Source organism: Prionailurus bengalensis, chromosome C1, assembly GCF_016509475.1.
Source record: "Prionailurus bengalensis isolate Pbe53 chromosome C1, Fcat_Pben_1.1_paternal_pri, whole genome shotgun sequence".
Classification (NCBI taxonomy): domain Eukaryota; kingdom Metazoa; phylum Chordata; class Mammalia; order Carnivora; family Felidae; genus Prionailurus; species Prionailurus bengalensis.
In genome coordinates this window covers 214,023,807-214,049,751 of record NC_057345.1, presented here as the reverse complement: position 1 = coordinate 214,049,751, position 25,945 = coordinate 214,023,807, and the positions used below count along the sequence as shown (strand labels likewise).

Sequence of the window (25,945 nt, the reverse complement as noted above, 5' to 3'; positions counted from 1 at the left end):
CTCTATTTCAGCAACCAGGGTTCTGAGCACCGTAGAGAAAGTGCCAGAACCTGCGGACGCTTGGTTTGCCAAAGTTCATGCTGTTCAATTGCCTTCAATCCAGTCAGAAACATTACTGGATTATTTCTAACCAGTAACTCCTAGCAGCAGATGTTTCAAAACTGCTCTACTTTCCTCAAGAGACTTCAGTCTTTCTCTCTGCTCCCTATCTGAACATCTAGCTTCACACCTTCCATGCTAAGACTTCATAATGAAAACATCCCTGACTTCCTCCATCCATCTTGATGTATTTCTGCCATGCTCCATCTCAACTCTGGACACACACCATAACCACTTGGGGCCTTGAAAAAAGATGCCCCATCCCCCCGAGAGACTTATTAATGACAAAAGGAAAAATAGTACTTTCACATGCAGACACCATCATACGTGAGATCAAAGTAAATGGCAACGAGACCATTGAGCTCATAGCCTCCTGAGGAGGCGCTGCAAAGGGTACAGCATTCTGTGATTTTCTTGCCAAAAGGGCCTCACCTGCATTGAATCATAAGGAAACATCGGCCAAACCCAGAGACAGTCTACAAAATAACTGGCCAGTACTTTTCAGAAGTGTCAAGGTCACAGAAGTCAACAGAAGACTGAGACACTGTTCCAGATTAAAGGAGAGCAAGGAGACGTCACAACTAAATGCAAAGTGACATCCTGAACTGAATCCTGGTCCAGAAAAAGGACATGAGTAGGACAACTGATGGAATTTGAGAAAGATCCATGGATTAGTTACTAGTATCCTATAAATGTCAGTTTCCGGATTCTGATCATTAGACTGTGGTTATGTAAAATGTTAACATTTAGGGAGGCTGGGTGAAAGGTACTCTCTTTGCAATCATTTTGTAAGAATAAAAAGTTCATCTACTCTCTTAATTTGCTTTTTCTTCACAGGAGAGCCATCTCTCCTTAGTTTCAAGGCTGATGGCTCAATATATGTGTGCTGGAGAAAAGGCCCCTAAACATAGAGTCTGGTCTTTCCTCAAGTCCCCCCATGTGCCATTTTGCCAGCTGTGTGGCCTTGTGGAAGGTGTAGATTCCATACCTTCAGACCTGAGATTCCAAATAAAGGTTCTCCCTATTCTCTACTGCCCTCTCCTCTCCTCACCTCCCTGCCCTGATATCTTTGTGTCTCCTCAAGTGACCCTGAATGCTCACACTACTCCTCTCCACCCTCGGAACCCCCACATTCACAAAGCCTTCCCTCACTTCCCCCACTCTCGTCCTCTGATGCCACAGCAGTTGCTATGCTGTTTTGGCCCCTGGCCTTGTAGCCTTAGATCTCCTCTCTACCTCGCATCTCCCTAACTTACCCTCGGGCTATAGAAAAGGCTTGCTTACACTTTTTTATCCCCTCCCCTCTCCAATGTCTGAGATGGTGACTTACACGTGGCCTGACTTCATGATTTTGTTAACTGACTAAACCAAGCCTTTTAGTTAGTCGAACACGGTGTTGTGGGACACAGACGCTACCCTCGGGTGTCCACTGAGCATCACATTAAGTTTCATGGGCACAGACTACTAACAGCAGCCAACTGTTTTACAAATACATGGTCATGAAGAAAACCATGCGGAACAATTAGCACCTCTCATGACCAGCCAGTCACGTGACTGGAAAACGATGTGGATCATGCCTCACTAATCGTGCTGCCCTGTCTGGGTAAGTTCTTAATTGTTTTCTCGAGGCTTTTGAGCCACACGTAGTGGGAATTTGGGGATACCCCACAGAGCAGAGTCACAGGGACAAGAGTCCGGGGCTTGGTAAAGCTTCTTGGAATCAAGGCTCCAAGGTGAGAAGCCTTGCTGCTAACTGCCAGAGGCGAGGCATATTAATCCTATGCCAGAAGCCTCGCTGACTTCCACCTACAGCTTACTGGTAGCGACTTCATTTCCAATTAGTATCTTCAAGAAATATTTTAAAATTTAACAATGTAAGTTACAGGATCAACCTAAAGCAGTAACCACCAATACTCTGAAGTTCACCTCGCACGCTCACTTCACTAGTAACGATATCAGATCCATACCTCTTTCCCTCCCAGCGTGAGGACACAGGAGCTACTTCAAATTTTTAAGTGTAGTGTCCATATGATAACCTCTCCAATGAGAACTAAGGCTGGGAGCCTCTGCACCACCTGGTTTCCCATTAAAAAAATACAGTGAAGTGGCAAAATAATTAGTAAGCCAAACACTGGTGAAAATGGCCTATCTCAAGACCACCACCAACTCAGAAGGTTTCGTGTGAAATCTCTTGCCTTAGCCCAATGTTCCCACAGCACCCGTCACTGTACTATTTTACTGCCATCAGGGGCAACCACTAGGCACAAAGTGGTAATACAAAAATACCATTTTATTTATTTATTTTTTTTAATTTTTTTTTCAACATTTATTTATTTTTGGGACAGAGAGAGACAGAGCATGAACGGGGGAGGGGCAGAGAGAGAGGGAGACACAGAATCGGAAACAGGCTCCAGGCTCTGAGCCATCAGCCCAGAGCCCGACGCAGGGCTCGAACTCACGGACCGCGAGATCGTGACCTGGCTGAAGTCGGACACTTAACCGACTGCGCCACCCAGGTGCCCCAAAAATACCATTTTAGAAGAGGAGAGACTCACTCACTCATGAGTGCTTGCAGACCATGTCCCTAAAGTGCTCATGTCCCTTTTCACCCTCCTCGTCTGGACCCAGGCCCAAATACTCAGTAGATCTCAAAGTGGCCTCACAGTAGGAATGCGAGGTGACAAGGTAGCTACTCACAGGTGCAGGCACAGGGTTGTATCTGGTGGGGTGTAAGACTGGGTCTGCCCGCTGTCTTACCCCCAGTTTTTAATACTGTTACTAGGTAAGCCTAATGTTAAGATACAAAGCACACTGAAAAATAAACACAGCTAAAGTAGTATGTTTAAAGTACAGATATGCCTGATTGCAAAATTAAAAGGTAAAAAACCCTTTAAAAAAAGATATTTTACTTCATAACAATAATTAAGTTAAAATGGTCCAATATGTTTTCCCTCCTACCAGAGGCAAAGACTTCTAAAAGATACACTGGGGGGGGGGGGGTGTGAAAAATAAAATGAAACAACACACTAGATGGCAATTTGGCAAAATGTAGCAGAAAGTTTTAAAAGGTGCAATCTCTTTGAATCCCACATTACACCTCTAGGAATCTATCCAAGGGAAATAGAGAATTACGCAAAGATGTAAGTATAAGCAGTGTGATTTACAATAGCAAAGAATTAGAAAAGTTATCCCACTGACCTGGTTAAATTATAATGTACCCATAAAACAGAAGACCAAGCTTTAAAAATAAGTAGATCTCTACTGACATGCAAAGATGTTAACATTAAAATGAAAACATAAACCGGGTTACAGAACAGTATGATCCCACATTCATTTATTTATTTGCCCCAGAGACAGAGTGAGAGGGAGGACACTAGAACAGGAATGAGAATCTAGAAGGATATCCCACCATGTCAACACTAGTTATTTCATGTAGTAGTGGAATTAGGAGAATAAAGCTCCTAAAGATAAAGATACACATACAGAAATCAATCACAACTATTAGACATAACGAAAGGAGCACAGCTCTCTCAGACACGTGCACCCCCATGTTACCCACAGAGTGCTTCAGAAAAGAGAAAACAGAAGGTGCCGATGTCAGCCTCCTCTTGCCCCCCCAAATGATTTCAAATGAACAGGACTGTGGCAGATAGATGCTAAAGTAAGGAGAAAGAATCTGATGACTAAGGTTGTGAGCCAGGAATATAAAGGCAACATTTCTTTTTCTTTCCTTTTCTTTTCTTTCTTTCTTTCTCTCTTTCGTCTTCTCTTCCGTTCTCTCTCTCTCTCTTTCTTTCTAAAGATTTTATTTTTAAGTAAACTTTACGCCCAATGTGGAGCTCAAACTTACAGCCCTGAGACCAAGAGTTGCATGTTCCACTGACTGAGCCAGCCAGGCACCCCAAGGCAACATTTCTTAAACCAGTCAGTCAGGAGGAGAGGGACCAATTCTCTCAGCGAAAATCAATCATGAAATGAACTGTTAAGTTTGAGTGATGCTGCAGTATGCAATCAGAGCACCTTAAGTGTTGAAAGAGACATCAGCAATCCTCCAAATAAGTGGCTTTTAAGTCCTTTTGGGGCCACTGATATTCTGTTCTCTACTCTGTCCATAATCATTTTTTCAAAATAAAAATCTTATGTAAAATCCCAATATACAAATGAGGATAAAGGAAAACTAAAAAAATGTACAAAGGGAGGAGCGCCTGACACCAGGGCCTGCTTCTCCATCTCGAGCACACACCCTTGGAACGTCAGGCTTAAAAGCAAACACACACACAAAACACACATTTTCACCTGTCTCCACTTCTAACCACGCTAAAACTCCCTGCTATAATCTGTCTCATTAGAAGTATCAAGTTCCTCTAGATAAGCAGGTAGCAAGTTTTTTGTGGGTCATATAGTCTCTGTCACAACTACTCAACTCTGCCACTGCAGCAGGAAAGCAGCCACAGACCGTGTCAATGGATGGGCATGTGTTTAATAATACTACTTTATTTATTAAACCAGGTAAGGGGCCATCCTGGGCTGCAGTTATTGACTCATGCTCTGGAAAATATCTGGTGGGTAGAAAACAGGCCAAAGGGTACATGACCCTAGAGTTGGCTACAGACAAGCATCACATCCTCTCAATTCTCCCTCAGAAATCTAGTCTCCTATCTCAATCCTCCTTATCCTTTCATGTTCCCTCTCACCGGAGTACTCTTACGAAGTGCATCTTCTGCCATCACGTCCATCTTCTCCAACACACTTCCCATCTCGCCCCATCTCTGACTGAAACGCAGCTGGTGGGAATGGGAAGTGGTACGGCAACTCTGGAAAAGACTTTGGTGGATTCTTGCAAAACCAAACGTAATGGTTACCTTATGACTCTTGTACTCTTGGGCATTTATCCCAGAGGAATGAAAACCTATGTTCACACAAAACCCGTACAAAAATGTTCACAGCTTTACCTGTAACAGCCAAAGACTGGAAACAGTCTAGATGTCCCTCAATGGGTGAATGACTAAACACACTGGGGTATATCCACAGAATGGACTGAAATTCAACAATCCGGAGGAATTATCACTACTCAAAACTACCTGCATTGATCTCGTGGGAATTAAGCTGAATGGAAAAAAGCCAGTCTCAAAAGGTTATACACTGCATGATTCTATTTATAAAATATTCTTGAAATAACAAGATCACAGATTTGTGGCCGCCAGCAAGGGTTAGGGAAAGGGGGAGAGGAGATGGGTGTGGCTATAAAGGGGTAGCAAGGGGGGGGGCACTGCGGTGATGGAACAGTTCTGTGTCTCGATTGTGGTGGTGGTTACAAAATAACCACATAGCTACACAGACAAAATTGGTGAGATGTGAACTAGGCCTGTGGACCCCACCAATGTCAATTTCCTGGTCCTGATACTGGACACAGTCATGTGCCATGTTACCACTGGGGGACACTGGAGGAAAGGCACATGGCATCATCCCGTATACGTTTTTGCAACTTCCGTAAATTAATAATTATTTAAAAATAAATTTAAAACAGAGCAAAACAACGACAACAAAGATTTCTCCAGCTCCCTCGGTATATCTTTAGGTTGTACAAAAGGCCTTTTTCAATCCACCACAACCTACATCTGTAGCCTCACTTCCCACCACAATCCTCTATCCAGTCACCCCTATCCGGTCACCCTGAACTTGTCACCATGCTCTGGACATTCCATTCCCTCTCACACTTTGCCTGGCAACGCCCTAAAATCCAGTTCAAATACTACTTCAAACCTAACTTTCTACATGTACCTCTCCCTGACAGAGGCCATAACTGCTTTATCCCCTTGGTTCCCACAGAACTTCATTCCTACCTCCAAGCCTCTGTATACTATAATATTTATATACCTATTTCATCTAGTAGATTATAAACTCCTTAAGAATGGGGATAAAATTTGATCCATGTGCCCATCTATCTGCCCACATATATGAGGGCACTAAAATGTCTAAAATTCAATCAAGTTGGGAATCATCTTTTGCAGAAGATGACAATGGAGGTAATGAAGTCATCTTTTGCCAGAGACTGTCCTTCCAACCACTGTGCACATGAAACTTGGCATAAGGAAACATAATTCAGATGGGAATCATTGTTTATAAAGCATTCTTTTTTAGAAACAATTTTGAAATGATCTATTAAGCAGAATTTCCCATGCTTCTGTTCACCATTAGTTTATATAATCGAGTTTATTATAATTTACATGTGACTAGTTTTTATTGAGAAAGGTCTCAAAAGAGCCCAGAGTTTTGGGGGACTGGGGAGGGAGGCTTAAATAATTTATTATTTTGTCTTATATTTTTATATTTTTGCATTTCTTTATACCCATTTTAGCAAAAAAAAAAAAAAAATCATTTAGCAAACCAGAGTCTTCTAAACACGTAGCAATCTATACTTAATACCTTAAATATCAATTCATTCTCAAAAAGGGATTAAATGACCTCATTGAAAAAAAGTAAGTTCTTAAAGCAAAGTAAATTAAGATAAAGGATGAGATGAAATCTAAAAGTAAACTGAAACACGTTGATGCCATTGATAAAAGCAATTCTATTTTCACAGTAATTCTTGTGTTAATTAAAAAAAAAAAACTCCTATAAACACACACACACGTGCACCTCTCTACTAAAGAAAATGTATGAGTCTTCTAAGCGGAAAGATCATGGGCTAAGAATAACCTATTAATAACCTTCTGGTGTCAAAGATTACTCTAAACAAGTTTAGTAACCATGAGTCACTATTAAATGGCCATGCTAGGAAAGGCTACTCCCTCTGCCCCTCTTAAATATGCCAACATAGAGCAAACTTATTCCTCTCATGAAATGAGTGAATATAGCTATTCAACACTGTGAACACACGCATTCACAGCGATGAAGGGACCCAAGTATAAGCTGAACAAGGCAGTCATACCTTCTTTATATAGCATGCCGTGGGCAAAGAGTATGTAAATAGTCATTACATACACAGATTTATGTGGCTGTTAGCAATGAAAGAAAAAATTCCACTCCATCCCACTCCACCCCCATGCCCTAGTTACCTAAAAATAAGGATGGTAAGATAAACCATTTTTTTCTAAAGGTATAAGTAGAGTAGTTTTTAAATTCTTTTAAAAAGGTGGGACACCGGTCCTAAGGGATTAATCTATTTGTATTATACACAATTCATAATATGGCAACTGTGTACAATATAAAACAAGTAAAAACACCAACACGTTATAAATAGGGGAATAAGCACTCAAATGTTGTATTTATCATTTTGTCCACAAGATCACAAGAAATGAATGAGAAAATGCACTTGGATGTAATGAGTAAATCAGAAACAGGCGTAGTTTCACAATGGGTTTGGCAGAACTGGGAGTGAATTCCATCTCTGACTCCAATACAATGGGTTATATTAGAAACAATAGCTTTCTTCATGTGGATCATGAGAATAACAACAGGAAACTGCTCTACCTCGAAATAAGATGGATGCCTATTCTCTACGAAGGCACGTTGCAAAATACAGTGCTGTATGCACGTGAGGATGTGTCAACCATGAAAGCCTGTATTCCTTTTACAAGAACTAAGTGGGCTCTTAGCCCACACCAAATACATACCCTTTCCCATTCCTTAGGAGACAGAAATCTGCTATCTCATAAGGAAGACAATTTCCACCTATTATTTTTCCTCACAGCAAGATGAAATTGGACTCCCTGTTTTACTTCCACTTAGAGGTCTTTGTTCTATCTCCTGCGACCATCTAGAACCTTCCCTTTCCTCATACGAGATATTCCCTTAAAAACATTTTACTAAGAGCCTAGGGCCCACATTTTATTCTTTCTCTACTTCACACATCCAGTTCATTCGATTATTCCTCATGGCAGAGTTCTCAATTTCTGTGTCAGCTGGTCACTCCTCTCTCAACACATTTTAGTTTCTCTGCATTTTCAAGTAAGGATTTGTCTACTTAGAGCAGATGATCACTTTGAATTTAAACAGTGTATTTCTATTATTGCCACCTAGGCTTTCAACAGTCTTTCTGGGTATTCTATGACATGATCTATTCTCAGGGCAAACATATGTGGTTTGTAAGCCAACTCTATCTCAGTTGGTCCATGGATAGTCTTTTCTTACTCTTTACTGACTTATAACTGACATACAACAAACCACAAAGACTTAAAGTGTACAATTTGGTAAGTTTGGACTTACGTATACACCCATGAAACCATCAAGACAGTAAACATATCCATCACCACTAAGATTCCTCTGTAGTCCCATACTTTGCCAACCTCACTCTAACCCTCCACATCCCTGCCAATCCCAAAGCAACCACTGATCTGCTTTCTGTCATTATGGCTATCCATAGAGTATTGTATAAATAGAAGCATACATTATGTACTCTTTATAGTCTGGTTTCTTTCACTCGACCTCATTATTTTGAGATTTGTTCATGTGGTTGTGTACAGCAACAGTTCCTTCTTTTTTGTTGCTGAGTAGTATTCCATTGTACGGAAGCACCACAACTGGTTTATTTACACACCTAGGCTGTTTCCTATTTTAGACTATTACAGATAACATCGCTATGAACAGTTATACACAAGTCTTTGTGTGGACGTAGATTTCTTGTTCTCTTGCGTAAATACCTACGAATGGGATGGCTAGATGTAAGTTTAGCTTTTTAAGAAACCGTCAAACTGCTTTCAGAAGTGGTTTATCATCTTACATTCTCACCACTTCCAGATGTTCTACATAATAATCTACATTTGCTATAGCCCAAGTTTTCAAGTTTTGCCATTTTAATAGGTGTGTAGTGGCATCTTCTCATGGTTTTACTTTGTGATTCCCTAATGATAAACATCTTTTCAAGTGCTTATCTGAAATCTGTATATTTTCTTTGATGAAGTGTATATTCAGATTTCTTGCCTGGTTTTTACTGGATTGTTTGTTTCCATATTGTTAAGTTTTCAGAGTTCTTTACATATTCTGGATGCAATCTTTCATCAGATATATGCTTTGCAAAGATCTTCCAACATTCTGTGGCTTGTCTTTTCAGTCTTTTAACAGTGTCCTTTGAAGAGCAAAAAGTTTTCATGTTGATGAATTTCAATTTATTTTTTGTTTTAATAGAGTATGCTTTTGGTGTCATATCTAAGAATGCTGTGCCTAGCTCAAGGTCACAAAGATTTTGTTTTCTTTTAGAAGCTTTATGGTTTTAGGTTTTACATTTAGTTGTGTGATCCATCTTGAGTTAATTTTTGTATATGGCATAGGTTATGGGTTCAACATTTTTTTGCATATGTGGCTATCAAATTGTTTCAGTACCAATTGTTGAAACAACAACCCTTTCTCCATTGAATTGCATTTGCTCCTTTGTCAAAAACTTTCCATATATGTGTAGATTTATTTCTAGATCCTGTTCTGCTTCCCTGTCCTATTTGTCTATGTTGATGCCACACTATTTTGATTATTGTACCTTTAGAATTATTGGTATTAGATGGTGTGAACCTTCCAACTTTGTTTTTGTTCCAACTTGTTTTGATTATTCGAAGTCCTTTGCTTTCCACACAAATTTTAGAACCAGTCTGTCAATTTCTATAAAAAGCCTGTTAGGATTGCAATGAATCTATAAATCAATTTGGGAAGAACTGACATTTTAACAATACTGAGGCTTCCATTGGGGCGCCTGGGTGGCGCAGTCGGTTGAGCGTCCGACTTCAGCCAGGTCACGATCTCGCGGTCCGTGAGTTCGAGCCCCGCGTCGGGCTCTGGGCTGACGGCTCGGAGCCTGGAGCCTGTTTCCGATTCTGTGTCTCCCTCTCTCTCTGCCCCTCCCCCGTTCATGCTCTGTCTCTCTCTGTCCCAAAAATAAATAAACGTTTGAAAAAAAAAAAAAAATTAACAATACTGAGGCTTCCAACCCATTAACAAGGTATATATCTCTCACTTATTTAGGTCTTTCAACTCTTAGCAATATGTTGTAGTTTTCAAATGCACAGATCTTTCATTTGATTTGTAAGATTATCCCTAGTGTTTCATATTTTTGATACTACTCTAAATGATTTTTTTTTCATTTTGATTTTGTAACCTGTAACCTTGCTGAACTTACGTATTAGTTCTACTAGCATTTTTGTAAATTCCTTCAGCTTTTCTAGGTTGTGTCATCCATACATAAAGACAGTTTTACTTCTTCCTTTCCATGCTTTTTATTTTTTTCTTACCTGACTTATAGGCTAGAAACTCCAAGCACAAAGTTAAACAGAAGTGGTACTTTTATTTAACAGAAACTAAACAGACATCCTGTTTTCTTTTTTTACTCCTTTCTTATTTTTGATCTTAGACATACATGATTCAGCCTTTCACCATTATATGTAGTGCTAGCTGGAGGGTTTTTGTGGATGCCCTTTGTAGACTGTGGAATTTCTATTCCTAATTCGCTGAGAGTTTTATCAGGATCAGAGGCTGGTTTTTTTTGTTTTTCCCTCTTCTTCTTTTTCTTTCTTTTCATGTACTGACATGAGTTTGTCAATACAATGAATTACACTGATTGGTTTTTGAATGTTAAACCAGCCATGGGTTCTGGAAATAATACATCACCTGGTCATGATGCACTGTCCTACTATTAGATTCAATTTGCTAAAATTTAGTTTATAATTTATGCATCTATGTTCATAAGGGATATTAGTCTATAGTTTTCTTGTAATGTCTTTGGCTTTGGTATCAGGATAATCCTGGCCTCACAGAATGAGTTAAGAACTATTTCTTCTTAACTTTTCTAAAAAAGTTTGGGCAGAAATTGTGTCATTTCCTCTTTAAATGTTTGGTAGAGATCGTTAGTGAAACCATCTGTGCCTAGATTTTTCTTTGTGAGAAAACTGTTAACTAAATTTTGAATTATTTTAATGGATATACGGCTACTAAAGTTACGCACTTTTTTCTTGAGTGAGTTTCAGGACACTGTGTCTTTCAAAAAATTTGCCCATTTCATCTAGTTGTCAAATTTATTGGTATAACGATGCTCAACTCACAATATCCTTTTATTACCCTTTTAATATCTGTAGAATCTGTAGTGATGTCAACTCTTTTGTTCCACATACTGGTCATTTCTCTTTTCTCCTCATCAGTCCTAGCTAGAGTTTATAAATTTTATTCATCTCAAAGAACCAGTTTTGGTTCTGATTGTTTTGTTTTGGTTTTCCTGATTTTTATTTGACAGATTTCTGCTTTGATCTTTATTTCTTGATGTTTAATTTGCTTTTCTTTTTCTAGTTTCTTAAGGTAAACACTAAGACTTTTCTTCTATTCTAGTATTTGCACTTAGTGCTATAAAATTTCCCCAAGTAATGCTTTAGCAACATCACACTGATTCAGATGTTGTGTTATTTTTATTTCACTCAAATAATTTTCTAATTTCTCTGATCCATGCATTATTCATAAGTATGATGTTTAGTTTCCAAATATTTTGGAATTTTTCCCAGGCTCTGTTATCGATGTCTAATTTAATTCTATTGTAGTCACAGAACATATGTTATATAAATTTATCTTTTTAAAGTATTGGACCTTCTTTTAAGGCCCAAAATATAGTCTACATTTACTAAAAATGTGTCATATGTCAAAAGGGTGTAGGAGTGTTCTGCTGTTGTTGGATACAGTGTTCTATAAATATCAATTAGGTCAAATTGGTTGACAGTATCATTATGGTCTACTAGAAGATCCTTGCTGGTTTTCTGCTTTGTTCTATCAATTACTGAGATTGGGGCACTAAAATCTCCAATTATAATTGTGGATTTGACAGTTTCATCTTGCAGTTTTATCAGTTTTTGCTTTGTTTTATTTTGCTTTAAGGCTCTGTTACCATGTGCATAAATATTTAGGATTGTTATGTCCCTTGGATTAGTTGAACTCTATTTTATCATGAAATGATTTTATCCCTGGTGATATTCCTTGCTCTAAAATCTACTTGTGTCTGATATTAATAGAGGCACTCCAGCTTTCTTTTCACAAGTATTAGCATGGTATATCTTTTTCCATCTTTGTAATCTAAATGTGTCATTATCTTTAAAGTTCATTTCACATAGGTACATAAAGTTAGGGCTTTTTCATTCAATCTGACTATCTCTGCCTTTTAACTAGGTTATTCAGCCCATTTATATTTAATGTGATTATTGATATGGTACATCTGAGTCTATCAACTTACTGTTTGTTTTCCATTTGTCCCATCTGTTCTTTAATCTTTTCCTCTTTTTCTGCCTTTTTTTGGCTTAATCAAATATTTTATTTTCTCCTTTGGAATCTAGTCTGTTGTATTGTTGTTGTTGTTTTTTAAGATTCTAGTACAAAGCTATACTTTGATCTGTACTGCATTTTATCACTTAGGATCATGCCCTTCCTTCAAGCCTTACCCTACCAACCCTAACAGCTAACCCTCTGGTGCCTGATTCAGTTACCTATAGAGTTTACTATCCTTCTACAATATTTGTAATTCACAGACTCTGCTAATAATCCCTTTAATTCTCTTCATATAAATCAATAACAATAAATGTCAAACAGTTTAGAGTTGAGGACAGTATCTTACAACAGATCACTAGAACCCTGCCTAGAAGCTTAGAGTGGATCCACTAATCATGTACTAGGTATAATTATTCATCCAATCATTAAAAATGTCCTCTGAGTATCCTGAACTAATTAATGAACATAAACCTATGTGGAAGATACTAGGCCCAACAGGGTAGATCTCCCAAGAAGGGTCATTTATCTCACTACTTCTGTGTGTGGTAGCTTTAAAGGGAATGTGATCCTTGGCCACCATCATAAAATCTGTAAGATACCTGGCTATTATACCCTCTTATTGGTCACAAACTCAAAATACAAATTGTTACATACTCTCAGTAATACCTGTTTTAAGGAATTAAGAGTTCAGAAGAGTCATAAGGTGACAGTATTTCAAGTTAACTCTGCTTTGTATTCCATTTTCAATAAATCCAAATAGTTATTGAGCTGTCTTTGGAAGGTTTATATTCTAACAGGAGGAAGAAAAAGTAAACAAACATCATTAGTATATTAAAAATGTTAAGTGCTACAAAGGAAAATAGAATAAGATCAAGGGGAATAGGAAAGCCAGGGAGGAGAGCTGCATTTTAAACAGGGGGTTGGGTGAAAAGTGACATTTGAGCAAAGATTTGAAGGTGATAAGGGAGTAAAGCCAAGCAGAGAGCTGGGGGAAGAACATTCTAGGCAAAAGCAACAGCCAAATGCAAAGGCCTAAAGGCAAAAGCATGACTGAAGTATATCAGGAAAGGAAGTCAATGTGGGGGGAGCACTTGGAGAAAGGCCCAATTGAAGCCCTGGGTCTGACTGTCCAGGGCAAGGGTCATTGCTTATTTTTTTGCTGAAGGGCAGATAGTAAATATTTTAAGCTTCGCAGGCCACATAAGGTCTCTGTTGCATATTCTTATTTGCTTTTTAAACCAACCCTTTAAAAATGTAAAGACCATTTTTTTTTAATGTTTGTTTATTTTTGAGAAAGAGAGAGAGACAGAATATGAATGGAGGAGGGGCAGAGAGAGAGGGAGACCACAGAATCTGAAGCAAGCTCCAGGTTCCCAGCTGTCGGCACAGAGCCCAATGCAGGGCTCGAACTCATGAACCGTGAGATCATGACCCGAGCTGAAGCTGGACACCCAACCGACTGAGCCACCCAGGCGTCCCAGTAAAAATCATTCTTAGCTCACGAGCCTTACAAAAACAGGCCTAAGCAAAGATTTGGTCTGTAGAACTTAGTTCAGGTCCTTGTAAGGACTCTGACTTTTACTCTAAGGAAAATATTGTTTGACTCATGGGTTTTTTTTTTAAATTTTGTTTTTATTTTTTAGTGAGAGAGAGAGAGAGAGAGAGAGTGTGTGTGTGCAACCACGGGAAAGGGAGCAGAGAGAGAAAGAATCTTAAGCAGGCTCCATGCTCAGTGCAGAGCCCGATGCAAGGTTCAATCCCACAACCCTGGGATCATGACCTGAGCCAAAATCAAGAGTTGGACACTTGACCAACTGAGCCACCCAGGTGTCCCATTTGAGTCATGTTTTGAAGGAACCAATATGGCCGTAGGGAGGCAAGAGAGACCAGTTCAAACGACACTATGGTATTTCAGAGCAGAGACAAGGGTAGACCACACCAGAGTGTGTAGCAAAATGGGAGAGACATGGTTAGAGTCTTGGTTTTAAATCCCCCCAACCAAAGTGAATGGATTTGCTCATGAATTGGATTTGGGAAGTAGGAAAGGAGTCATGGATAACACAAGACTTTTGGCCTGAACAACAAGGACAGAAGGACCAAATTTCATTAACCATGCTTGGAAAGACTGTGAATCGATGTGTGAAGTGGGTGTTTTGCTTCCAAACAAAGTAGAATTTATATTCCTTCAATCTGGCTACAACTTTGTATCTCATTTATTTATTCTTCTAAAGCTTCAGAATAATTATTTGTCAACTTACAAAAAGATCCTGCTCTGATTTGAATGAAATCACTTTAAGCTTAAACATTAATTTGAAAAGAAACGACATCTTAACTATATTCCATCTGATAGAATGGACCAGGTATTCTTTGGTGCCTCTGAACAAGGTTTTATAGTTTTCTTCAAACAGGTTCTGCATCCTTCCTGATGAAAGTATTCTCAAACATCTTATTTGTTGTTGTTGTTGTTGTTGTTATTGTAAATGAAATACTTGCTTAAAAAAACTACAATTTCTAGATAGTTTTGATTGGTATTTAGGGAAGCTATGAATTTTCTATGGATTTAGCTGCCTTGTAAATAAACTCATTTTTACGTTGATTTGCTTGTGTTTTGTACAGATATATGAGTATGTCAATAATGTAATTCTCCCTGTTTATTTGCAATAACTGTATTTTTTATTTCTAAACCATTTCTTCCTTCCTTCCGTCTCCTTCCTTCCTTCCTTCCTTCCTTCCTTCCTTCCTTCCTTCCTTCCTTCCTTCCTTTTTCCAAACCATTTCTTTACGCACTGGCTGGATTTCCAGAACAAGGCTAAATAAGTCATAGCAAGCACTCTGGTTTTATGGGACTACCTTCAAGCTTTCAGTCTTAAGTATGAGGTCAAAGTTGTTTTTCACGGTTTTTAATTTAGTGGTTAGATTTTCACCTTTCCATTTATTTTCAGGTCTCTGTTCCCTTTTTTGCCATTTGCATCAGTTGCTACTACCTTTTGAATGTTGATAACAAGGTGAATTGGGAAATTGCAGGGTTCTCCTCCCTCTTCTTAATCTATTTCAGAAAAAGTAATTTCCACAAGTTGCCTTTCAGAGTTGTCCCTTTCCACTGAAATGAAATTTTTCATAAATTCAACTATTTTCCTTTGCTTCGTTTATCCTAATAGCAGGAGGTCTATTCTTGCTAAGGTTTAAAGAAATAGCTCTCAACCTTGGTGTTATGGATATTTGGGACCAGGTAACTCCTTGTTGTGGGAGGCTGTCCCACGTTTAGCAGCATCTCTGGCCTTTCCTAACTAGATGCCAGTAGCAGCCTGTGCTCCAACACAGATTAAAACCAACAATGTCTTTAGACATTGCCAAATGTCCCACAGAAGGCAAACTGCCCCTGGTTGACAACCACTGGTTTAGTCAAGTAGATAATATGGATTCTAATGGAGACTAAGCATGCTTTCTATAACTTACAGGACTCACCTCCAGTGCCACCTCCTCATATAGCCCATCTAAGTTAGGACACTCCCCCTACCTGCTGCCACCCTCCACACACCCACACCCCTTCAGTCGACCACCACAGATGTCAAAGCATGGACTCCTGTGGACCCTTGAGACCCTTTCAAGAGACCCAGGAGGTCAGAGCTGTTTTCAATCAATACAAACACATTTGCCTTTTTCTGCCGAATTGCCATTTGCACTGACAGTGCTGACCCTCTAGTCTGAGTCAAGGCGGGGACAACAAACTGCACTGGCCATCATTGCCATCTTCATCACCATGTACTCAGTTTAAAATTTTGCTTAAGAATGTCATGGGAAAGCAGAAAAAATATTCATTTTATTAAATTTTGATATTTGAGTACACGTCTTTTTAACATTTGGTGTGATAAATACAGGGAGTATACGTAAAACACCTTCTGCCCCTTATTAAAGTAAATGGGTTATGGGGCGCCTGGGTGGTGCAGTCGGTTAAGCGTCCGACTTCAGCCAGGTCACGATCTCGCGGTCCGTGAGTTCGAGCCCCGCGTCGGGCTCTGGGCTGATGGCTCGGAGCCTGGAGCCCGTTTCCGATTCTGTGTCTCCCTCTCTCTCTGCCCCTCCCCCGTTCATGCTCTGTTTCTCTCTGTCCCAAAAATAAATAAAAAACGTTGGAAAAAAAAATAAAGTAAATGGGTTGTCTTAAGGAAAAGTAATTGTATGACAGAGCTACAAGCTGAATAAGCCACTTTTTTAATGGAACATCATTTTAACGTGAAAGAAAAACTGACAAATCATTCAGGCTTAGATATTTGGCAGACATTTTCTCAAAAATGAATGAAGTGAGAGCTTGTCACTTTAAGGAAAACACCCTATAGTATCTGCTGCCCAATTTGAATTCTGAAATCTGAATACAACATGCATAAGTCTGACCACTTTCCAGTACTTCCAGACTTTTCCGATGGGATTAGTGGTAATACTTAAAAATGTGAATTTTTGAAATTGTATAATGTGTCAATATTTGGAAGATGTGTATACATCAGTGATCCAACACTTTCTAAATGATCAATGCATGTTACAAAATCATGCATGGATAAAAGATCTTTTCAAACATCTGACTTCGGCTTAGGTCATGATCCCACGGTTCCTGAGTTCGAGTCCCACAGTGGGTGAGCATGAGCCCTGCTTCCGGTGAGCTCAAACCCCGCTTAGGGTGAGCCCTGCTTCTGTCTCCCACTCCCCCCTCTCTCTTTCTCTCCTGGAATTCTCCCTCTCTCTCTCTGCCCCTTGCTCACTTGCGCCCTCTCTCAAAAAAAAAAAAAAAATCTTTTCAAAATGCGGAGTATGAAAAGTTTATTTATATACTTTCAGATTCTATTACAATCAAGGAGCTAGCAATTGGGTTTTTTTCCTTTTTTATTAAAGATTTTTGTTTATTTATTTTGAGAGAGACAGAGACAGCACGTGTGGGGGAGGGGAAGAGACAGAGGGAGAGAGAGAATCCCAAGCAGGCTCTGTGCTGCCAGTTCAGAGCCTGAGGTGGGGCTTGAACTCATGAAACCGTGAGATCATGATCTGAGATGAAACCAAGAATCGTAAGCTTAACCAACTAGGCCACCCAGGTGCCCCAAGGAACTATCAATTGTTGAATTTTGGTGTGGCTATCAAAAAATATTCAGAATTATCTGAAAGGCTATTAAAACACACCTCCTTTTTCCACCCATACATCTGTATAAGGCCAGACTTTATAACTTCAACCAAGGAACATATGACATCAGAGTGAATGCAAACACAAACATGAAAATCTAGCTATCATCTGTTACACCCGAATTTTTTAAAAAGTTTTATCATATCATAAACATTTATCTATTATCTTACAATGGGAATGCAAGAAACTGTCTAGAATTTCCATGAAAGATCTAAAGTTGAATTATAAAAAAATTTTACTAATTTTAGATTGCTTCTTTGGTTTTAAATATTTATTTGGGGGTGGGGGCAAGGGTTGAGAGAGACAGAGGGAGACTGAGGATCTGAAGCAGGCTCTGCACTGACAGCACAGAGCCCGATGCAGGGCTCAAACTCATGAACCATGAGATCATGACTTGAGCCCAAGTCAGATGCTTAACTGACTGAGCCACCCAGGCACTCCTAGATTGCTTCCAATGACAGAAAGATAGATTAACTCAATAGCCTGTAACAAATCTTAATCCCATGGGTGTGAACTTCGTTTTTTTATAGGAACACAGGTAAACCACATCTTAAAAAGATGGTAGTAGTTAAGCAGTCTACTATTCAACCCAAGAGAGGAAACAACCTCCTAAAATAAACAACAGGGTGGAAGAGGTGATTCCAGTCAAATACTCATTCAAGAGACAGCAGGTATCCAGCCCATGGTAGACAGGTACTGTGGAGGGCATAGGTGGGCCAGAAATAACACTGGAGTCAAAGAGCTCATGTTCTAATAAGAGAGAAAAAATACAACACAAATAAAATCATGTTCAAAGATGGAGGCAGTGCTGGCATTTCCAAAGGAGGTGACCAAAAGGTAGAGATCTGTTTTAGGGGGCAAGCATGAGGAAGCAAAGGGAGTATTCTGGGAAGCCATCTAGGAAAAAGAGAGGTATGGGGTGGTTCTGAAAGATGAATGGGGGGTGGGGTGAAAATCCAAGGGGGTGGACAAGACAAAGGCATTAAAAATGGTATAGCTGATCATTTGCTTTAGTTGCTCTAGTGGACAGAGGCAAGCTGAGATTGCTAGAGCTCACAGAATAGTGGGGAGAAGGGTTGAAAATCGCCTAGAAAAGCAGAGACCAGGTCATGAAGGGTCTTGTGTGCTATGTGAGGAGTCTGCACTGAAGGTTTAAAGCAGGGGAGATATTTTACAAAGAGCATTAAGGAGGCTACTGCTAAGGTCCATAAGAGAGGTCATGAGGATCTTCATCAAGTGGGAATGGCAGTCAGGATCAATTCCTAATCCCTTAGGAAGTAGGATTCACAGTATTTCACAAAGATGACATTTTAAAGGAGGAGAAGGGGTGCCTGGGTGACTCAGTTGGTTTATCTGACTTCGGCTCAGGTCACGATCTCATGGTCTGTGAGTTCAAGTACCACATCGGACTCTGTGCTGACAGCTCAGAGCCTGGATCCTGCTTCAGATTCTGTGTCTCCCTCTCTCTCTGCCCATCCCCGGCTCGTGCTCTGTCTCTCTCTCTCTCTCTCAAAAATAAATAAACATAAAAAAAAGGGGGGGGGGGAGGAGACAGATCAGGAAAAAAGCCAGGTTTTGGACTATGGTGACTGGACAGAGGGAGACACTTGTCATGGATACAAGGAACACAGAAAGGAAACTGGGAGAGATGCTGCTCCAAGAAGACGACAGGTGGAAACACTGATCAGATAAACCACTTCAACAATGAACACCCCTCCCCACCAAATTAAATAAATTTGAGAACCTGAAATGAAAAACTGAGAGAAAAGTGAGAAAGCAATCTGTTGGATGGCGGTATGGAAGAAAGTATGTGGTGTTTAGGCAGCAGCAAATGCCATTTGAGGACTCTATTTTAAAACCCCAAATAAACCCAAATTGGGATTTACTGATCTTTTAAAATCACTTCATAATCTGTCTTACATTTGCTCCTAATCAAAAGATTGAAAATATAACATAAAACCAAATGCATACCTTTTCTGCTTTTTTGTCAGAAATGTCTTGCTTTTCCAGAACAGCCATGCTCTCCTTCAGGTTCTTCACAATGTCTGCTGGGGATTTGTGAGACTTCCCAAATGGGAACGGCATGGCGGCAGCGACAGATGCCTCGCTGCGCTCTGCCTGCTTCACCTGGGGGCACAGCACAAGGCACAAGTGAGAAGAAGTGAGGTCAAAAAAGACATACTTTCTAAACCCTAATCTGGGAAGAAACCCACTGTCTGAGAGAGTCATTTTACGACAAGACTTGCAAAGTGAGTAGGAATGAGGAAACCTACAAACATACACAGAAAATGATAATGCAGAGAGATCTTAGAATTACAGAATGTTTCGTACCTCTCGAAACACCTTTTTTATCACCTGCTCCCCTAACCACCCATTTGAGGAGGAACATGCTGGTGCTGGTGAGCAGGGCAACTCGTACTGCCAGGCCCCACGCTAAGCACTTTAATTCATCATCTTATGGGATCTTTTCAAACAATTCCCCCAGGGACATTATTACTCCCATTTACAGGTGAACTTTAATGAGGTCAAGAAACTGGCTCAAGGTACCAAGCAGTAAAACCAGCTCAGGTCTATCTCAATCCAAAGTGTCCTTAATTACCACACGGTACCTCTAATTAACAGGGATCTCTTACGGTTGAGGAAACTGAGGCAAAAAGCTAGGTAAGGAGCTTAGCCAAACAGCACTAGCAACAGGCTCACTATCTAGGTCTCTCCAGATATGACCTGGCCTGTGTTCATGCTGTTTCCCCCTAAGCACCCCGGGGGCACCCACCACCTTCTCTTCAGTCAGTCAGGGTCTCTGAGTTGGAGAATCTTGGACAGAGCCTTGGGCAAATCTCCCAGCGGATCCTCAAGTCCCTTATGTGACAGTTTCATCATGTAGTCTTTCTGCCTGGATAGGACTATCTCCTGTGAAGGAACTCACTGGATAAAACCCTTCGGGTAATGAACTTCTGGAAGTTCTTAATTTTTTATGGGCAGCAGAAAACAACATTCCAACCACATAAACCACAATATTATATCACGTAAAAGGAGGACATCCACTAGAAGTCACCATGAAAAAACAAAGTTAACAAGACAAATAATGGAAAGTAACTCGGGAACCAGTCAGAACTTACAATTTCTTTTACTAAATGGAAAGAAGCTATATTCACAGACATTAAACGACCTCATGGAGATACCAAAAGATAACTTTTTTTTCCCACATGTGAACATAAAATATCTCCACTGCACAGCATCATTAACACTTCTTTTGAGCTTTGCCTAAGACTTTATTTGAATAAAGTATTTAAATGTTTTTTTCTCCAGGGTTTGAGATACAGTGACCTGTTTACAAATAAACATATAGGGGGAAACAGCATGCAAATGAAGGTCAATGTTAAGCCTACAATTAAATCATGAACATGTATGTTAATTCTTGACATGTTTTGATATGATCGGTCCTGACCAATCTTTACATCTAAATATCACCTATATAGCTCACTTCCCACCAGATTGTAAATCCTTCTTTGATCGCATTGAAACCACATCTCCATTAACAAAAGAGATATGTCCTCAAACACAGGTTTTCAAAAACCAAAGATGAATACATTCCTTTCTAAATATCTTTTCTCTGATAAGAAGTTTGGATTTTATAGGTGAGTTATCCCAAGTGGCTGTTACATTATCTGATTACCTGGCTAGATGGTACATAAATCGTGGTCACTCTTTTCCATTATTTTCTCTTTAACCTTTTTGTTGTTTGAGGGGGTAGGGAGTAATGCAGATGCTTTTCCATGAACACAGTGGACTCAGAATCACAGTAAATCCTCTGAAAATGCAATCTTTCCTATTTGTACTCTGCAAATAATAGCAACGATGCTACAAGTCCATGTTGGGTGGAGGGTGGGAAGAGTTTAATGGTATTTTGCAGGAAGTGTTACGGTGCTATGCAACAGAGATATTTTCAGCTTGGGCTCAATGGTGGAAGAAGTGACTTTCCAGGGCAAAGGGGGTTTTAAAAGGTTCTACCGTAAACCAAATACTCGTCATAGCAGAAAGAGTACAGCTGGTGAAGATAACACATATAAAGTGCTTCTGTGAGGGAAAAAGGAAGCATGACACAATCATTCCTTTTTTAATTAGTATACTATGCAGCCAAGATTTTGCAGAACATATACACTAGTAAGACTGTGCTTTGAGGAAATACAGTTAGTATTTCCTGTACTAAAAACAAGAAGTGGACACTCCTCAGCAAGATCCTTGAAGGATGTGAAACACACAGGCATATGTCTGAGTTTTGGAACTGACAATCCCAAGAGTATGGACATAACCAGGCTGGAAGCAGCAATGGTTAAACAAGCATTAACATGGTTAAGAGACACCTTTCACCATAACAATCTACCTATCTTTCCTGTTTTCCTTCTTCCTCCTTTATCATCAGCAGTATTTCATTACAAATATCTGAGGGAGTTTTAGGGACCAGTAACAAGAGCCCACTGGTGAAGGCCCTTCGATAACTCTTCACGGCCCTTATAATAAAATACAAATTCCTACCATGGCCCTCCTAGGCTTTGCCCATCTCCAACTCATGGCCCAGCATCCCGACCTTTATCATAGAGGTCCAGCCACACTGAGGTCCTTTCTGTTCCCAGAAGATGCCAACTGCTACTAAGCCCGAGTGCCACATTTGCAAATATGGTAAGAATCTTAATTTTTAAATCTAGATGGTGGATATATGGATTTTCATTGTTACTCAGCTTTTGTGTATGTTCAAAGTATTTCTTAATACTGTTTTAAAACTGCCTAACCTATGTTTTGGACAAAACTGGAGATCATGAAAGAGATAGACAAAAATATATATTACAAGTGAAAAATTCATTTAGCTTTCAAATACAAATTTACTCTGTCCCTCAAAAAAAAAAACATATATATGTGTATGTATGTTTTTGGCTCATAATACACCTCAGCAGGATTCTTTGGACTGAGTCAAAATTATTGCGATTGGGAGAAAACCGACCACTGTTAGGATTCTAAAGAGGGCTGTGGAAACCCATACCTACAAATCTCAAAGTGGAGATAAGCTTGCTCCTGATGATAAACAAACAGCGGTATATGCTTGAATCCCAAAGATAAAGAAGGCTTGGAGGGGAAATTTGGCTTGAAATTTTGAGGGGTTGGGGGAAGGGTAGGGTGGGAAATAATTAAACATACTAGTTTCATATTAAAATTAACATTTATGGAATTGCTTTAGTGTTAAAGCTGCACGAAAGGAATCTATGTGAACATGTAGCACTGCATACCCCTTAGCTTCTATACACTGCTCTCCCTTAGTTGTTGTTTTCCTTTCTCTCTGAATGCTCTTTCTTTCTGCATTTAATTCAGTGACTCATCTCTACTCCAATGTTGATGTCCTTCAGGGTTCCACCCTCAGCTGTGTTCTTACTCTGTATTCTCTGATTGATCTCACCTACCCATGGTTTCAATAACCTGAAACCCATTTCCTGCTCCAACCAAATGAACTACATTTCCAACTACTATTCTCTATAAATGTCCTCCAGGCAACTCAAACCTCACCCCAAGTCCTGTTTCTAAGTTCCCCTTCACAGTGAATGAATCCATGGTTCACCCAATCACAAAACCCAGTCATCATACCACTCTTTCCACTTGTTAACTCTTCCATATGTGATCAATTCACAGTTTCAGTCAATTCTACTTTCTAAATCTCTATCCTACAGACACCAAATGTAGATCTTCACTATTCTCCACATAGGGCAGTGGTTGTCAATGGGGCCAATATATCACTTTTAGGGGATGTTTTGGGAAATCTCGTTCACACAATGGTTGGGACCACAAATCTCTCTCTCTCTCTCTCTCTCTCTCTCTCTCTCTCTCTCTCACACACACACACACACACACACACACACACACACAAATAACAACAACAAAAAAACAAAACCAAAACCAATTTCTGTGCTGTTGTTCACATAAGCATAGCCTTCAGCTAGATTCTATATATTCTTGGGGGTGTGGGGTTCGGCTAGGGATCAGAATAATGAAAGTCTTTCTAACTACTTCTGCATCTATGTCAGCCACAGAGAGTCAAACTTCTAGTTTTTAAGAAATGGTTACATTATTCATTAGCAAAATGCAAACACTGAAGCACTACACAAGGCAGACAGTGAAAATCACCTGCAAAGCCTATAGAGACAACAGGTATTAACAGTCTGTCGTACATTCTCCTTTTTATTACTTGCTCCATGTCTGTGGTCGTTCGTACTGGGAGTCTACTCTCTTCTTCAAACAGAGACCAGATGATACTAGAAACGGTCACTTAATTTCTTACAAAGAACAAAAACTGCACATCACTGTTCTGCTGTGTGAATGCTCTGAAAAGTACAATGTTCCACCCCCAAGGAAGTGCTGGAGAACATACAGAACACCTAGAAAATAAAAGTCTAACATAATTAGAGTTAGCATTGCTGGGCACTGCCCTTCTTAGGCAATCTGTTTTGGCTTGTGCGGACACCCTCCTAACTGTAGCTAACTCTATTCACCTGTGTACTGACAAATACCGAAAAGGAGTCAAATGGTCCATAAGCCACTGATTAGGACATCCATTCATTTAAATACCAACTATGCACTCACAATACGCCACAAGCTAAAGGCATCAAGGGCACCTGCTCTACAGAAGACAGCATTCTGGTGTGTATGGATGTGGGTGTATGTGTTTAGAGACAATAATGAGAAGCTGCTGAATGACAACACATTCCTAGACAGCTGAGTTAATGGGATTCTATACTAACATACTGTTAGATCTGACTCATAAACTTGGTGGTCAAATGCAAAAACTGAAAATTGACAAATAGTCCCACATACAATAAGACTTGCACACATGGCTGCTAAGGTAAATCAAGCAGTGGTGAGAAGTGTGGAATGTACTGCACACTTAACCCATTTTTAGACAGCTGGCTCTGAGACCTCACCTCCTGCTTCTACAGTTAGTGTTACTTACTTCAAATTAATACTCAATATCTAAAACATGCCAGACTATCCATATAGTAGTGTGGGGCAAGTATATAAAGCACAGTGGTTAATTACACAGCTTTATTTTTTTTTTAATTTTTTAACATAATTTATTGTCAAATTGGCTAACATATGGTGTGTAAAGTGTGCTCTTGGTTTCGGGGTAGATTCCCGTGGTTCACTGCTTACCTACAACGCCCAGTGCTCATCCCAACAACAAGTGCCCTCCTCAGTGCCCACCACTCATTTTCCCCTCTCCCCCACCCCTACATTCACCCTCAGTTTGTTCTCTGTATTCAAGAGTCTCTTACGGTTTGCCTCCCTCCCTCTCTGTTGTAACTTTTTTTTCCCCTTCCTTTCCCCCATGGTCTTCTGTTAAGTTTCTCAAGATCCACATATGAATTGAGAACATACGATATCCGTCCTTCTCTGACTTATTTCACTCAGCATAGTACCTTCCAGTTCCATCCATGTTGCTGCAAATGGCATGATTTCATTCTTTCTCACTGCCAAGTAGTATTCCCTTGTATATATAAACCACATCTTCTTTATCCATTTATCAGCTGATGGATATTTAGGCTCTTTCCATACTTTGGCTATTGTTGAAAGTGCTGCTATAAACATTGGGGTACACGTGCCCCTATGAACCAGCACTCCTGTATCCCTTGGATAAATTCCTATTAGTGCTATTGCTGGGTCGTAGGGTAGTTGGTTCTAATTTTTTGAGGAAACTCCACACTGTTTTCTAAAGTGGCTGCACCAGCTTGCATAATTACACAGCTTTAAAGATAACCTGGGTTCAGATCCTGACTGCCTCATGCCTTAGCTTAGACTTTTCTGAGACCCTTTTCCACATCTCGAAAATGAGAAAAATAGCTTACCTTACAACTTAGCACAAGAATTAAATTATATGTTTGAACATGCTTATTAGCACAGCATCTGCATACGGTAAAATTTGAATAAATAGTAATACAGGATAGTTATGCGGGGTTTTTTGTTTCTCCTAACATCTGATTTGTGGGGTGCCTGGGTGGCTTAGTTGGTTAAGTGTCTGACTTGGGCTCGGGTCATGATCTCGCAGTTCATGAGTTTGAACCCTGCATCAGGCTCTGTGCTGACAGCTCAGAGCCTGGAGCCTGCTTTGGATTCTGTGTCTACACCCCCCCCCCCAAATAAACATTTAAAAAAAATTTTTAAAGTAAATAAAATCTGATTCGTGACCATTTCTAGAATGAAAAATGGGTAAAAAAAAAAAAAAGGTATCTACACAGATTGGACAGCAATATAAAATGAGTGATCTTATTCGTCTTTTTAAACCTGCATCTTCCAAGTTTTGATTCTGCTTTTGGATGAAAAGGCTACAGGCCCTTCTTAGCTGTAAATAAGATGCAATAACCTACCTCCATTAAAATAAACCATGAATAGCTTTAAGAAGCATTTGGACCTTTG

General features: G+C 39.7%; 1 protein-coding gene across 1 annotated transcript in view; it reads right to left on the bottom strand.

Annotated features, from left to right (window-relative positions):
• Positions 1 to 25,945, bottom strand: part of CAB39 (calcium binding protein 39) — an 88,868-nt gene that overhangs the window by 31,464 nt on the left and 31,459 nt on the right. The window contains exon 2 of the mRNA XM_043578133.1: positions 19,463 to 19,618. Coding sequence (XP_043434068.1) covers positions 19,463 to 19,576 — 114 coding nt within the window. The 5' untranslated portion in view covers positions 19,577 to 19,618. The remainder of the gene's footprint in view (positions 1 to 19,462; positions 19,619 to 25,945) is intronic.